This window comes from Vigna unguiculata, chromosome 1 (genome assembly GCF_037176805.1).
Source record: "Vigna unguiculata cultivar grain cowpea cultivar isolate G323 ecotype 2 chromosome 1, ASM3717680v1, whole genome shotgun sequence".
In the NCBI taxonomy this organism is placed as follows: domain Eukaryota; kingdom Viridiplantae; phylum Streptophyta; class Magnoliopsida; order Fabales; family Fabaceae; genus Vigna; species Vigna unguiculata.
Genome location: NC_140792.1, coordinates 29526468 through 29543885, shown reverse-complemented (window position 1 = coordinate 29543885; position 17418 = coordinate 29526468). Strand labels below are relative to the sequence as shown.

Genomic DNA, 17418 nt, shown 5'->3' with positions numbered 1-17418 from the left:
AAGTTTTATTATTATTTTTTTCATTATGTTATTGATAATTATATATAGTAAGTTTATTTTATCATGTTAGATATTTTTAATTATACTGTTCCTGTAGAGAACAAACAAACAAGATATGTCAGACACAAGTATTACCTTATCCTGGTTTGCCGTCTCCTCAGTAGGCTTCTTCGTAGCTGATATATATCGCTTATGAGTATCTCGAAGTGGTCGGTTTGGACCAGGGAGGGGTTACCTGCATAAGGGACTCCGAAACTCAAGTCAGCTAAATCTCTCAGAAAGTCAAATATGGTGATTAGGGAAGTAATGAATGCATACCTTTAATTCGTGGGGTCCATGCATATTTATAGATTATTAATTATGTCTGGCTAAGTCATGGGCTGGGCCCTTGCTTGGGCTGTAGGTGGGCCTGGGCTCTAGTCCAGGCCCTTAGTTCGATTATTGTGGACCTTGTGAATCTTATTGAAACGTTCTGTTTTTGCCAAGTCCTTGGTTGTTTTCGTGGAGTTATTGGCCTAGGCCGGTTACCCTTTAGCGGTTTAGACTGCTATTGTTGTTTTGGTTTGTTTGATCAGTGTCGCTTCTTAGCGGTTTAGTCCGAGTACCCTAGCATTTATATGGTAATGGTTATTATTCGGCTAGGCCGACTAGGTGTGGTACACCAGTCCCCCAGTCTTTGTCGATATAGTTATGTCGGTAAAGGATGACAAGTGTTTATTGTTATTCGGCTAGGTCGACTAGGTGTGATACATTATTCTTTATTACATATAAAAATATTGATATTAACAAATGATACATTTAGTTTATTTATTGTTTTAGAAAAAATTTAATATATGCAAACATGACTTTATCACATTTTAGTCACTTTAAAAAATGTCAGTTTTAGATGCTTGACATTTTTTAATTATTTTTTTAGTTATCAGTAACTATTGTCAGAATATTATCAGAAAAGTTAAAAATAGTTGAAAAGTTCTGTGATAGAAAAATTATGTCTCAATTTGTGATAATGTTTACAACAAAATATAAGGACAATGTCACATTTTACATTCTTTTATTCTTTTGACACGTTTTTTTCCAATATGTCAAATAAATGTACAAGTGTGTCAAAATATTTTTCTAAATTATAATCTTTGTGACGAATATTAATTTAAGATGAGGTTCAATTGATATAATTTATGACAGATTTTCTAAATCACCGCTAAATTTTCAGTACAGACAATATTATTGTCGAATTGATAAACATTTATGATTATTTATTATTATTAATATTATTATTTATTAATAATAATAATAATAAAAAGTTTGTCAGAAAATACTTATCACTAATATTTCAATGCAAAATAAAATTAAAATATTTTGTGACCCTTTTAAAAATTTTCCTCACAAATTATAAATAGTATAAATAATATTTTGTGTGAAGGATTTTGTTCATTGAAATAATTTTAATTTCTCACTAATATTATCATAGACAAATCCCTTTTAAAATCTTTTAATTACATATTTTATGCATGTCTTTAGCTTTATGAATTATATATATATATATATATATATGTATATATATATATATATATACATACATATATATATATATATATATACTTAAAATTATATACAAATTGTTTATTATTATAATTAAGATGATAACGTGAGTCAGACTAATTCATTTTAACTCTACGTTTTAGTCTGCAAAATAGGGGTTTGACTAGTTCGCCCTGTATTTGGAATCAATGTTATTGATACCGGATAAAGAAAAATATCAATGACCCCAAAAACTCTTATAAAATTATGGCGGAAACCATAACAGGTTATGACGGAAATTTTGCGGTAAAAAAAATATAATAACCACCACATACAATTTTAATGAAAAAGTAATGATATTATGTAAAAAAATTCAATTCATAATAACATCATATCAAAACACCATAAATTTAAATATCAAAACATAAAGGAAAATGATAAAGTGACTCCATATTTTGACTCCGTACTTGACTCCATGACGTGGCATGCACAGGTGAATTTTATTTTTTAAATTAAAATTAATTTTATTAAAGCATCTTACTTGAGACGTGGCACGTTTTGGAGAGTGGGTGTGGGCGTGAAAATTGAGCGGATCAGAAATACGTTTTGGAGAGTGGGTTTGGGCGTGAAAATTGAAAGGGTGGGAAATTAGGTTTTCTTTGGAGAGTGGGTTGTGCAGAGAAAGAAAAAACGAAAAAAGGGAAAAGAAAGAAAGAAAGGGAAAACCCACTCGAAAGGAGAAAGGAAGAAAGGAGAAAGGAAGAAAGGAGAATACGTGTGTTTTAGTGAGTCGAAGAAGACGAAGGGAGAAGACGAAGAGAGAAGATGAAGGGAGAAGACGATCCTCCCAGAGTTAGGGTTTTTGTTCGTCTCCATTGTTGGATTCAGCATCGTGGTTCGTATTTTGTGCGTTTCTCCACTACGCCAACATGTTTGTGGTATTTTTTTTCGAAGTCGTCGTTGTGGGTTTTTTCGTTAAGGAACTGAGATTTTTTTTTTGGTTTTCGCCTGCATAGTCGAGTGAGTTATTGTTTAAAGGCGAATTTATCATATATCTTGTACATGTGAATGACCACAACACTGTAATCGAAGACGAAGCTTGCGAAGTTAGGGTTTTTGGTGCTTTCAGTTGTTCGATTCAAGCGGTGGTTGGTAAGTTTGTGTTATTTTTCTGTTTCTATGATTTTGGTGCTTTGATAGGTGCATCAATACTAGTTTTCTAACTAGGTTGATGAAATCTGTCTTATTTTATTGTGATGACCTGCTTGCTCATAAGTGATGACCTGTGGTGCATTTTGTGCAATAATGTGGTTTGACTCAATTTTTTGAATTCATACCAGTCAATAGTTGATTATGGGGTGATTCTGTTTGGATAATGTGAGTTAATTTGTAATTATCTCTTTGATGTGGTTTCATACCCAAGTGGGTTAAACTTGTATGATTTATTGATGATGACTTGTGTGCATCCAAGTGATGACTTGTGCTGCATTTTTTGCAATCATGTGGTTTGACTCAATCTTTTTAACTTCCATATTATTTTATTCCATAATTGATTATTGGGTGATTCTATTTGGATAATGTGAGTTAATTTGTAATTATCTTTTTAATGTGGTTTCATAGCCAACTTGATTACACTTGTATGATGTATGAGTGATGACCTGTTTGGTCACAAGTGATGATCTGTGTTGAATTTTTTGGAAGCGTGTGGTATGATTGAATTTTTGTGATCTTTCATGTGATAGCACTCAATAGTTGATTATGGGGTGATTAAGTATGGGTAATATGCGTTCATTTGTAGTTATCTCTTTGATGTGGTTTCAAACCCAAGTGGGTTAAACTTGTATGATTTATTGATGATGACTTGTGTGCATCGAAGTGATGACTTGTGCTGCAATTTATGGAATCATGTGGTTTGACTAAATTTTTTTAACTTCCATATTATTTTATTCCATAATTGATTATTGGGTGATTCTGTTTGGATAATGTGAGTTAATTTGTAATTATCTCTTTGATGTGGTTTCATTGCCAACTTGATTACACTTGTGTGATGTATGAGTGATGACCTTTTTGGTCACAAGTGATGATCTGTGTTGAATTTTTTGGAAGCTTATGGTATGACTGAATTTTTTTGATCTTTCATGTGATAACACTCAATAGTTGATTATGGGGTGATTAAGTATGGATAGTGTGATTTCATTTGAAATTATCTCTTTGATGTGGTTTCAAACCCAAGTGGATTAAAGTTGTATGATTTATTGATGATGACCTGTTTGCTCATAGGTGATGACCTGTGTTAAATTTTTTGGAAGTATGTGGTTTGACTCAATCTTTTTAACTTCCATATTATTTTATTCCATAATTGATTATTGGGTGATTACCTGGGGTTATGTATTCAGGTCATAAATATGGCTTCAGTCAGTGAGGGAAGTGAATTGAATGTTGACCGCAAGGTATTGATAAATTTTGGAATTCAATTTATTTTGAAATTTGTTATGATAAAAATGACATAACTATTTTTTTATTGTTCCAGATCTGTTTTAGGCATTCATGTCGGACAAAATTGATTGGTAGTTTGAATAAGAAGTTAACAAATGAGCAAAAGTCATTTATCCGAGGAACACAATTTGGATGGATGGTTGAGTTGAAAGAGTCTATTAAAATATCTAGGAATCTTTTGAGTCCGTTAATTAGTAGGTGGGTGGAAAGGTTGGGGGGGTTTCACATGAGTACAGAAGTTGTTGGATTTACCTATTTAGATGTATGTCTTGGTCTAGGTTTGAGGGTGGTTGATGAGAACATTGATTTAAACCAGGAAGGGTTAAATAGTGATTCAAGGAATTTATTTGGAGCTTCCAAAGTTGTTGATATCTAAATGGTATATGATTACATCTTAAAACATATTAAAGTGCTTTGTTTAGAGGATTTTGGTAAGCTTTACGTTTTGTTAGCAATTTCTGAGTTTTTGTTGTCCAATCGTAGTGGAACGTTTTTTTCTATTTTGTTCAACATTGTTGATGACCTTAGTAGTATTGGAAAATTTAATTGGGGTCGAGTGGTGTATGAGTTTTTGGTTGGCAGTATATGTCAAGCTAAATTGTTCTTGAAGGAGAAACAAAGCAGCAAACACTTCCATGTAGCTGGACGTGTTTATTTGTTACATGTACTGTATGTTAAATTAATTTCAAACTTGTTTGATCAGTTTAAAATATTTGGTTATGAGTTTTGACTGATTTTGATTACAATTGTGGCAGTTATGGTCTTTTGACCATTTTTTGATTCCGAATTTAAAGGATTGTCAGCACACGACAAAGTTTCCCAGAATCTTGCATTGGATGGAAATGAAAGCAGAGGACAATGTAATTAAAAGGAGTTTGACAAATAACACTATAAGTTGGGTATTTTGTTTTTTGATTTTTTTCCTAAATGTGTCATCTATACTGATTGAAGTTTGTTGTGAATTGTTTCAGGTTGTTGCAGATGTTGCTGCCTTTGCAGAAGAGCTGACCAATTCCTTCGTTAAAGAAGGTTTTGAGGTATATGGACGTCAAACTAAGGGTACTGAAATAGTTGACTTAATTAATTTTTTTGAACATCAAAAAAGTGTGCTAGGGGAATTGCAAAAAGAACTTGTAGACTTAAATGCAATGATGATTGAGAGGAAGAACCAGCGCCAACATTAGCATGGCAAAATGAAGTTTTCTGAGTTTGGTGAACCAAGTGTTGGTCATTCGCAAACACCTAATTCCAACCACCCCAGGGGCTGCATTGAATTTGGCAATTCTGGTGAGAGGGGTCATGCGGAAGAAGTTCATTTTCCAAATCAGGAAGCACAAGAATTCGAACAAAGCAACATGTATGTGCGACGAAGGGATGGTCCTCGGTTGCGTGTCAGGAGTATGGCAATAAGAACTCCTTTTGCAACATTTAGTGGGAGGAAGCGCCATAAGTAGTTGATTTAGAGATTTTATGTTTGTTGTAATTTGGATTTCTATTGCTAAATTTGGTATTTTTTATGTTTAAACATTGTGGACGTGATTGATGACAATTTTCTTGTTTGGCTTAGTCATTGATTTATGAAATTTTGAGTGGTTTATGTGAAGTGATAGTTGGATGTTGTTCATCTTAATTTTGATTGAGTTGCAACTAAATTTTATAGCAAGTGAACAACGAATACGTATGTGGTCCAAAATTTAGTAATATTGGTTACCACGAAGATGACAAATAAGTAATTATGTGCAAGATGTTGTTCACAGGTCAACACTTAATATATGATTGATCTACATTTAAAAATCTGAGAGTTATTATGTCCAATTTTTTGGACCAGGTCACTACTTAATTGTTCTTGAGTTATTATATAATTTGAATACAGATAACAAAAATATCATGTTGGAGTTGTGGATGAATTATGCCACACGTAGTCTGTTATTGTTCAATATGTTTCATATACGCATAAAGGTGTTATATTTCATTAAGTATGGAGTAGTTATTATCAATTATCACACACCAACTTTGGTAAGGTTAACTTTCGTTGAATTTATGTTAGCAGAACCCACGAATTTAGAAGGTGTGCAAAATGTTTATTGTAGGTCAGCACTTAATACTTGATTGATAACCATTTATTATTGTCAGTGTTAGGCATGTATGTTATGTTCCACTTGTACCACAATTTTCCCACAGATTCATCATGGGCAGTAGCCTACATTAAATTTTACTCTATTTATGTGATTGATTGTAAGTGAGTTTCATACTATAACCTTTTTCAAAGATCATAAATTATGAAGGTGTGCAAAACATTTGTCGGTGGTCAACAGTTAATTGTACATAGATGATCATATAATAAGTTAAATTGACAGTTACATGGATATCATAGTGATAAAATAAGTTTAATATCATAGATGTAGTAGATACTTCCAACAGTGCCATGAAAATTAAAATTAACAATAGAACCACTAAAGTTAAAAATAAATAGCCTAAAAATTGAAGACATTAAACAGTCATGAGTTACGTAAGTGATATATTATCCAGAACAGAAGATTGAACTTTGGAACTCTCCCTAACCTCAAGACATGGAATATTGGTGGATGGAGGAACCATCCTTTGCAGTATATCCTCCACATTAGCAGTGTTAGTAGGCTCCACATTGGGCTGCAAATTGGGTCCCATATTTATGTTGTCATTTGCGTTTGGATTGGAATTTATACTGGGCTGGGCATTGGCTTCCACATTTTGTTTGACAACATAGTTAAGTTGCACCACAGGCATAGAAGTTTTAACTTCTTCTTCAGTTGGATGAGTTATGTCATACTTGAAAACCTACAAATGTCATGAATGATTATATTGTGTGACTTGAAGACATGGTATGAATTAAGAAAAACATATATTTGTTTCAAGATTAGTTATGTACCTTGACAATGTTCCTAAGTGTGATGTTGAGGTACCCAAAAGGTCTGAATATAGCAACCTATTGAATCAAAATTCATAAAGTTTAATGAGTAATTGTACAAGAAGAGGAAAAACAATCAAGAGACATAATTTCATAGTTTACTTACTTCTTTCAACAATAATACAAAGTCAACACCAATGTCACTACCAAACTCACGATCTGATAGAACTTTATTGTGTAGGCTTGCCTTGGCTGTATCAGTAGGGTGTTGACATAGTCATTTTACACATAAGCAATAACTAAATAATGGACTGCACCAAAATCACTAAATCAAAAATAACCTTAATAGTGATGAGTATGTCCCCTAGACCGTTTGGTTTGCACTCTTTGACAACACAAGCAACAAAAGGCATTCTATTCATTGATTTCCTCTTTGATAGTGGAGTTATATTTTTAATGTCTCCGTCGTCAACTAAACCTGAAAATTATGCGATATTAATTAATTAAAATTTTATCCTATAAACTTCAATAACATTGGTTTTGCAGTAAGGAAAACATGCTAACCGTGGTGTTTGATGAATTTTTCTGCCCATGTCCATGCATTGGTATAGAAATCTCGTGCACGACTAGCAACAACCATGTTGTTCAAAAACTCTTGTGTATTATGTGTTTCATTTAACTCTCTGTTAAGCAAAACAGCTTGGGTATGTCTAGTAGGGCCAGGGATGAAAGTAGTGTTACCATTGCACCTTTCCAAAAATTCTTTCAAAACAGAATCATCAACAGCAAGAGCCTCCCAAGGATCCATTTTTGCACTTTTGCACTTAATACCTAAGACGAAAGACAAAAAAAAATGGTTAGCCACTGATATTTTAACGTAATTAATGAGCAAGGTGGTGTGCGATAATTGAATGCACCTACATAAGTGTGGTTGAAGTATAAGGACCGACAACATGAGGATGCTTTTATAGACTTTAAAACATAACGCTAAATTACCAATGTGCCCTTCTTTTTGAACACGGCAAATTTAAAGCTTTCTCATTTTAATTTGTTTGAAAGAGTGTGCCCTGTTACATTGCTTCTCACCTACCGCACACAGAATCATTAAATGGCATTTACTTCCTCCAACCTCCATCTTCAGAAGACGTTTGCTTTCAATGCGGGAGAAACCAACCATGGCAAAAAGCAATAAATGTTGAAACTAACATTCCGCACCTCCACAAAGAAGTTTCGCATATACCCGTCCAAAGAATCGAGGTACGTACTGTTGTGGTAAACATTATTTGAAGGTTAATACAAAGCTAGAAAACCTAAAAATCATTTTTTTCGTTGAGGGAATGAATGCATTTAATACTTTCTATAGTAAGGTGATGTTGTATGGTTTTCGAAGTACCTTTACTAAAGTGGACATAAAACGATACTTTATCCTACCATGTGTGTTGCTGCATTAGAAATCAGATTACTATGTCATAAATTTTTTCGAACCTAAGCGTGTTTTATGAATTACCTGTAGATGGATTACTTACAAGAAAACAACGCAATAGATTTGAAGGACATCAATTTATTAGAAGAAGATGGTGATAGTGGAACTATCTTGGACGAGGAAGGTATTGATAAGGAAGACAACGAAAAGCACTCTGAGGATGTCGTTTCTTCGTGTGTTGGGATGTATTTTGACAGTGTTGACGACGTCAAGAAATTTTACAAAGAATACGCTATTAGAAGTGGTTTCAGAACAAGAATCAGAACTTCGAGAAAAGACGATGACAATCAATTATGTTACTTCAAATTAGTGTGTTCGCGGGAGGGAAAGTGTGTGTCGTCCATACCACCTGAAATGAAGACACTGCCCACACAAAGAAAACAATGTCCTGCGTGCATTACTGTCGTTAGAAGAGAAGATAAATGGATGATTAGCAATGTGGTCCATGAACACAATCATGACGTAAGTCCCTCCAAGTCAAGACTAATTCGTGGGAATAGGAAGTTGAATATGCAAGCCAAAAGAACCCTTGACATAAATGACGAAGCGGGTGTGCGTATTCACAAGAGCTTTCTTTCTTTGGTGTGTGATGCAGAGGGGTTTGAGAACTTGCATTTTGTCGAAAGAGACGCAAGAAACTATATTGGTCAGCAACGACGCGCTTTAGGGAAGGAAGGTGACGAACAAGCTTTATTAAATCATTTTTCCAGTATGAGGGAGTTGAACAAAGACTTCTTTTTTGAAATTGATGTTGATGTAGATAATCGCATAACCAATATATTTTGGGCAGACGGAAGGAGTCGGGCTGCATGTGCAGATTTTGGTGACATTGTGTCTTTCGACACCACATACTTAACTAATAAGTACGATATGCCTTTTGCACCATTTGTGGGTGTTAATCACCATGGTCAGTTAATCTTATTAGGGTGTGAGCTTATATGTGCTGAAGATACTTGTACGTTTGTGTGACTATTTCGAAGTTGGTTGCGATGCATGGGAAATAAAGTCCTTGTAGGAATTGTCACTGATCAATTCAAGGCCATGCAAAATGCCATTGAAATTGTCTTCCCTAACACACGACATCATTGGTGCCTTTGGCACATCATGAAAAAACTACCTGAAAAATTAGTGGATATACCAAATACAAGGAAATCAAGCATGATGTAAAAGAATTGGTATATGAGTCAGATAGTGCTAAAAATTTTGAGAATGGGTGGGTAAAATTCATTGAAAAGTATGATCTTCAACTTAACGAATGGCTTTACACTCTTTACGAAGAAAGACGTCGATGGGTTCCTTGTTATTTGAAATGTCATTTTTGGGTAGGCATGTCCACAACTCAAAGAAGTGAGAGAATGAATGCTTTCTTTGATGGGTTCATCAACTCTACTACAACACTCCAGCAATTTGTTGTCCAATATGACAACGCCCTTCGTTCTAAGGCGGAGAAAGAGTGCAAATCAGATTTTGCTTCTGCTAATACTACCCTTCCATGTGGGTCTCAGTCATTTATTGAGAGACAATTTCAAGATGAATACACTGATGCGAAGTTTGGTGAAGTGTAAAATGAGCTTAGGTGTAAGATGAATTGTAATATCAAAAGTGTTGAAGTTCATGGTTGTAAGGCAAAATATATTATTAAAGAGGCGTTGATATGGAAAGACCAAAGTGCAGACAAATATAATGAAGTTATATTTGATGTTGTGACAAAAGACATTGAATGCACTTGTCGGCTTTTTGAGTTTAGAGGAGTTCTTTACCGCCACAGCTTGATGGTCCGTGCCCAAGAGGAGGTAAAATTTGTATCACAAAAGTATATTTTGAGTCGATGGAGCAAACGCATATTGCGAAGACATACTTTGATAAGAGCATCATATAACACTAAGAAAGACGAACCCACTGTTCATAGGTATGACTTATTGTGTAAGAAGTTCTATGACATTGCTAAGTTTGCATGCCAAAGCGAGAGGGGTATAGAATTCTTGTGTTCCCAATTAGACTTATTATCAAGGAATCCTTCGTTATCTTGTTCCACAACATTAGAAAACTATGAACAAACAAATGTGCAAATTTCTTCTCCAATTAATAGTGGTGCTCACCAAACAACGATCCGAAGTCCAATTCACGTTAAAAGAAAGGGTCGATCACGAGGTACAAGGATGCAATCAACGGTAGAGAAGATATGCAAAAAAAAAAATGTGCAGCAACTAGGAATAAAGCTTCTCGAAATGCCACTATATGTATTTATTATTTGTATTCAGAGTACCATTTTTTAATATGCAGGTTGTCCAGTTGTTAATTTGATTTGTGGACATGCACTTTAGGATGGGGAACTTCATACTTCAATTGCACCAGCTAATGAAATTTTGAATGCTCAAAGTGGTACCACAACCAACATGGTTAGTATTCGTTTCATAACTACATCTTCTTATGCTATTTAATGGAAATAATTAATTATCCCTATACCATGCCCAAGTTTATGATGTCCAGTGCACAAGCTTTTTATCACTTTTAACATCAATAGAAAGTAATCAACAACTTATTGGTACAGAACAGATCATTAGGTATGCCACAGTATAAACATGTTTAATTTTACCTTATATTTATGATAGCTTAATATTTTAATTGTTATTTTTTTTCAGGAACTAGTATCAACAAGAGCAACATTTTTTTGATCATTTGGGATGATCAACATGGCATAACCAAACACCTTTTGTTATTAGAGTTTGTGTTTGTCAATGATATGTTTATTTATTCACACGGTCAAAGTATTTGTACTGATTACTGTTTACTACGTTCAACTTCAGCAGTAGTGATTAATATTATTCACAGTTTTCATTGTCACCGATTTTGATTGAAAATTCACAATATAGTTGCTCATAAAAAAGTTGTACAACCTTGGCATTTTTATACAATCATGTTATCAGAATTTATAATCATATTGAAGTCATGGTGTTCTTCAGTTAATTTAATTAATAGACTCCAAAATAAGGGATACCAACGTACTTATCATCAGTTACCTGGTAAGAAAAATATAAAGTGGGTACACACTTAGATTGAAGTCGGTCATCACAAAATAAACTGCATGTAACTTTATTATATAACCACAAATTGAATCCATAACAGAACTGTTTGTTAAAACCATAATTTACAAAATTGATTCTAGTCATTGTCACCCTCAACACTGTATAAAGGAGTGCAACTAATAATTCATTTGCACGTCATCCATATCCACAAAGACCTAAAAGTTACGTTATAAATCAACACTAAAATATTGACATCTCTACTTCTTTAAATATGGTTTAAATATTTCAAGGACAACGTCCCTATGCTTATTTTCTGGGTGAAGAATCCAATCACAAATGTACTGCTGCCTGAATTGTTGTAGATCCTCCTGCCACCAAAGAATAACTACTTAATTACATATTCATATCAAAATAACTTTATGCAACTTAAATGTAAACAGTTCCAAGGGTATTATACATACATCAGTGTAAGCTGACATGCTTTTCCCATCAAATCTTTTGACGCCGTCCCATATCTCAAGATACTTCAACACCATAATACCACAACCATGCCTCCAAGTGGTTACCAAAACATTTATTGAAAACTTCCTAATTACGTAACCAAGTTGTATGAATAGCCTACTCAATTAAAGTTGTGCTTACGAATTTGGCTGTTCAGGAACGTCTTCAATGTGGACTTCATATGTTGGCTTCAATTGTTTTTTGTCATTTAATAAGAGCCAAAAAAGGTGTTCCATATTCTGTACCTATAACAGATATAAATCGAACATAAATAATGTGAACACAATAAACATCAGTAATGGAAATTTATAATGTCACACATGGACTTACCACGTGACTATCAATTTGTTTTCGCCTTCGACATTTGTGTGCAAGTGAATCTAAGACAAAGAACTCTTTCGTTTGACAATTAAAAGCATAACACCACCAATGTTCAGCATAAATCACTAGGGCAAACAACTGAATAGAAGTAACATTAACAAACAGATTTCATTTTGTAACAAAATATAACAACATTTAACAAGTAAGGATACTCACAAAATCTATTGTTAATATATCCTGCACTGAAACCAAATCACGTGTCAGGTAATGCCTGTAGTCATCTAGACACCACACACGTCTATTCACCTTTCTTTTGTTACAATCAAGGATAACTGCATTCTGAACCACAACAAATGTCAATACTTATACATTAATTTAAGCATAAATATTAAAAGGAAAAAAAATAAAAAACTTACTGTATAGAAAGGATTGAATATAACACTGCTAATCTTCCCGGTCAGCCTTTTCTGTTTATACATGAACTCGTAGGCTGCAAACATTATAGACTGAACACAAAAATAATAATTATATTAGTACATGGTTGTAGTAACGATATAAATAGTCATAAACTTAAGTTTCATAATTTATCATGTTATCAATCCAACCACGAGGACGAAAACATTGACATTCATCGCTCCTCAATATTTCACCATTCACATGAACATAAATAGTTCTGAAAAGTCAAAAGCAGCAACTTCAAGTATTAACTATTAGTGTGTGTTGACGTTGAATACATTATTAAAAAAAATAGCATACCTGGCACAACCAACAACAGTCACATCCTTATACAATTTAGCCTTATCTATAAATAGTGTATTACTTTGACCTTCAGTGTTAGGCTTAATAGCTTTGTCGTCTCCATTATGGTTGGATTTTGGTTTGTCATTCAGGTCATCTTCCTCACACTGATCAGGTTGCGGACTCTCTTTCCGGTGTGAAGGACAACCCTGGCCTTCATCACACTTCCTTTGCTCAGAAGGACAACCCTCTTCTTCATTAACATCATTTCCTTTACCTACACAGGAGTCAGGTTCAGGAGCATCAAAAAATTCATCACGCATCTTCTTTATCTGTTCTTTCATGTCTAGAATTATCCGTTCATGTTTTTCAAAATTTTCTTCCAAATCCACTTGCTGTTTGGAATGAGAAACACCCTGAATGCCATCATTTTTAACATTGTATTGGTCCTCAATATGAACGACATTTTGCACTATTGGGTTGTTCTTCTCCTCTGCATCTTCCTCACACTGATCAGGTTGCGGACTCTCTTTCCAGTGTGAAGGACAACCCTGGCCTTCATCACACTTCCTTTGCTCAGAAGGACAACCCTCTTCTTCATTAACATCATTTCCTTTACCTACACAGGAGTCAGGTTCAGGAGCATCAAAAAATTCATCACGCATCTTCTTTATCTGTTCTTTCATGTCTAGAATTATCCGTTCATGTTTTTCAAATTTTTCTTCCAAATCCACTTGTTGTTTGGAATGAGAAACACCCTGAATGCCATCATTTTTAACATTGTATTGGTCCTCAATATGAATGACATTTTGCACTATTGGGTTGTTCTTCTCCTCTGCATTTAGGGCCCAACCAAACACAATCTACAAATAAAAAAATTCTGTTTTTGAACACATTTCGTAATAAAACCAAATTTAACCAAACATATACAAAGACAACTCAAATAAAACCTTATTCTTTTCAAAAGCAGACTCAATATTAGGTTTCCTAATCTTCACCGAGGGCCACCACATAAATCTTGGGAATTGAACCTCACCCTCTACATCTTCTAAGCCAAGACGACGAGCATCCCAAACCTATAACAATGTTAGACAAATCAATAAATTATAATAATGCATAAGGAAAATAAAGGTTCTTAAAATAATAATTACCTGAACAACTACAACAGATCCGACTAAGTTAAGGCTACGAGTATTTATCTTTTCTCGTACAACCTTCCATCCACGATTGAGTGCAGAGATAAAAAAACTATGCACTGACTCTACCCAGTTATAGTCGCTTAAGTTGTCAAGGTTGTTTAAGACTTTGAAAGGCATATTGGTCACTGTCCTAGAGGTCCTAGGAAAATAAAATACAGTAAAACAAAGTAACAAATACAACCTACAAACATTGTCTACATCATCATCACTAACCACTAATTTCTTAATCTTTTTAATTATGTCTCACAAGGTGATTGGTTTCTTCTCAAAAAGTGAACCTACTACCCCACTTACATCAACATCAAATTCAACACATTTACCAACCATACTAAGACCTAGGCATATACAAACATCATAAATCGATAACCCCACCAAATGCTAACCTACACGAATGTATTCCTCTTGTGGAACCCATCTACGCAACACTTCCCTCAACAAAGGACAATTTATTTCCAATGCATTGTCCACCTCCAAACACCATCTAAATGGTGTTTCCTGAATCCGCTTATGGTGGGTGTCTTTTAGTACATTGTTTACTTCAACAATATACTTGCTTTCGCACCTATGCACAATTTGCACCTATAACACCATGAACAAAATATTATTTATTATAAATAATAAAAAAAGTTAAATCACTTAAAGATTCTAATTATACCTGATCAGCATTTTTCACCACCTTCTTCTTCTTCCCTTTTTTGCCTGCTTCCGAAATACATTTGCATTCACGTTTACTAGACATCTTACTTAAAATTCCTAAATAACATACCAAGTTCATTGAAATTCATCAAACATATATCCACAAAGGACCAAATATAACTGAAAATTTATCACATGCACCAAAATAATTATTCACTGCTATAACAAAATAGATAAAAAAATTGATTCATAAACTCATTGCAAAAAATTCAGTACAGGTCATCACTTGGGTGCACAAAAGTCATCACCAACAAATCAGACATCTTTAACCCCACTTATTACAAATCACATCTTATTAACCAACGTCATTCACCCCAAAAACATGAATTGACTGCTATAGTATGAGTTCAAAAAATTGAGTCAAACCATATTGTTGCAAAAAATGCTGCACATGTCAACACTAAATTGCACACAGGTCATCACACACAAAAATGTTGCTTATAAGAAAGTGAAATCAATGTTCAAGAGGGTCCAACACAGCAAATGATCCAATGGGGCCTTTAAGGATCAGACGGTCTATAGATCCACACATCAGGTGGTCTAGTCCACTGGACTTGTCATAAATCAAGTTATCCTATCAATCTTCAAAACACTATATTTCTTCATTCAGCTCAAAATCCTAGTTTCCCAAAGTATGGAATTATAGCCATTATTGGAAAATCAATTGTTGATATTGTGACAGAATATATTTACATGAATAACAATTATAAAGTTAAAATCTTAAATGTTTTTTTTTCTATCAATGGTTATAAGTTCACCTTCTCTCTATATCATGCAGTTTTTCTATTAGAGAAGTCAAATCCTAACAATTTACTATCTTAGTATCTATTAATAAAAGGTAATTAAAAAGGTAATATTGTAAATTAAAAAGAAAATTTGAATTTGAATCTGAATTTTGTAGAAAAGGTAATTAAAAAGATGATGAGTAATTACTTTTTTAATAAACATGAATCATTACTGATATAATATAATGAATATAAAACAAGGAAATGCTGTAAATTTTAATTCAATGAGATTTATAATCTGAAGGAAGAATATTTTACACGTTATATATGACAATTTTCACACTTTGTTCAATAACCCATTACCGATGCAAAACTTCAAAGCAAATCAATATATACACAGAGGACTATATATCTTATCTTATTTTATCAATGCTTCTTCCTAAATATCATTCTGTATTAGGAAGGCCCTGAAGTAGACATGATAAAACAAAACCTACATTCTTATTCATTTCATTTTGGGTGAGGTTAGATGTGTTTGATATTTGAATTTGAAAATATATACAGTATTTTTTCTACTGAAGAATGGGGTGGAGCTAAGATGCAGGTGCAAGCATGCTTAGTAGTCAATGTGCCTGTATGGAAAATAGAATGGCCAAGCATACATTTAGAGGTGATATGCAACGAAGCCAGAAAGAGAAAAACAACGGTAATTCCTTAATGTTTCAAACATTACCAAATTCATTTGAAAAAATTGTAAAACCAGCGAGACACAGGGACATAGAGAAACTTATGTGCTACACACAGCACATATATTGATATTCAATAACAACCAAACATTCAAAACTCACACACAGAGTTTGATCCCAGAGAGAACGAAAAAGTTCACATCAAACAAACACACGATATCAGACAAATATTCCAGATTCTAATACTCCTCATTTCCGTCACCATCTTCTCCTTCGCCAGATCCATCAAGTTATCATCTAAGAATTATATTGATGCATTTAAACAACCCTAAGACAACAAATAAAAAAAAATCGTCATACCTACAATCTGCTACAAAGCCGGTCCTTCGTAGAACTGCGACCTTTGAAAACAATGGTTGAACAATGGAGGAGATGCTTCGTCAGAACTCCCTTTCACTCCAAAAACCGCTGCCGTTGATGGTGACAATAGAACTTTCAACTACGACCACAAAAGGGGGTCAAATGAGAACTCATAGCAGTGAGCGCGGGGGAGAAAGGAAAGAATGTTCAAATTTTCGACCAAAAAACCATTCGCTATCTAGAATGAACACCTTGCCAGTGGGAAGAAAAACGACGATTGTGCGGAGAGAAGAGGGTTTTCGACTGAGTGCGCGGGAGAAGGACAAAAGAGAAACGGTTCAACTCCTCCACAACAAACGCCCTCCCTGTCCGCAAACCCTAACCCTTTCAAGGTTTAGCTGCAACAGAGATTCTGCAAACCCACACTGTGTTATCTTCTGCTATCTTCCTTTGCCAGACGAACCACTCCAAAAACCGTTCGCGTTGCCGGTGACAAGAGAACCTACAACTGCGACCACAAAAGGGGGTAAAGTGAGCGCGGGGGAGAAAGGAAAGAATGTTAAAATTTTTGACCAAAAAACTATTCGCCATTTACAATGAACACCCTGCCGGTGAGAAGAGGGTTTTCGTGCGACGACTGTGCGGAGAGAAGAGAGTTTTCGACTGAGTGCGCAGGAAAAGGAGAAAAGAGAAACGGTTCAACTCCTTCACTAAGCCACGTCTGACGTAAAATGCTTCAATAAAATTAATTTTAATTTAAAAAATAAAATCCAACTGTGCAT

At 34.2% G+C, this 17418-nt stretch overlaps 1 protein-coding gene across 1 annotated transcript; it reads left to right on the top strand.

The window, feature by feature from the left end:
• Window positions 1-8414: 8414 nt before the first annotated feature.
• LOC114190181 (protein FAR1-RELATED SEQUENCE 5-like) lies at window positions 8415-9949 on the top strand. Its single transcript, XM_028078980.2, has 2 exons — window positions 8415-9339; window positions 9711-9949. The coding sequence occupies exons 1-2, from the start codon at window positions 8415-8417 to the stop codon at window positions 9947-9949; spliced, it is 1164 nt and encodes a 387-aa protein (XP_027934781.2).
• Window positions 9950-17418: the final 7469 nt, after the last annotated feature.

Excerpts from the sequence above, each read along its gene's own strand:
- LOC114190181 (XM_028078980.2), top strand. The coding sequence starts at position 8,415 with ATGGATTACTTACAAGAAAACAACGCAATAGATTTGAAGGACATCAAT. Across the intron at positions 9,340-9,710 it reads TATATGTGCTGAAGATACTT|GCATGTCCACAACTCAAAGA; the intron begins GTACGTTTGTGT and ends ATTTTTGGGTAG.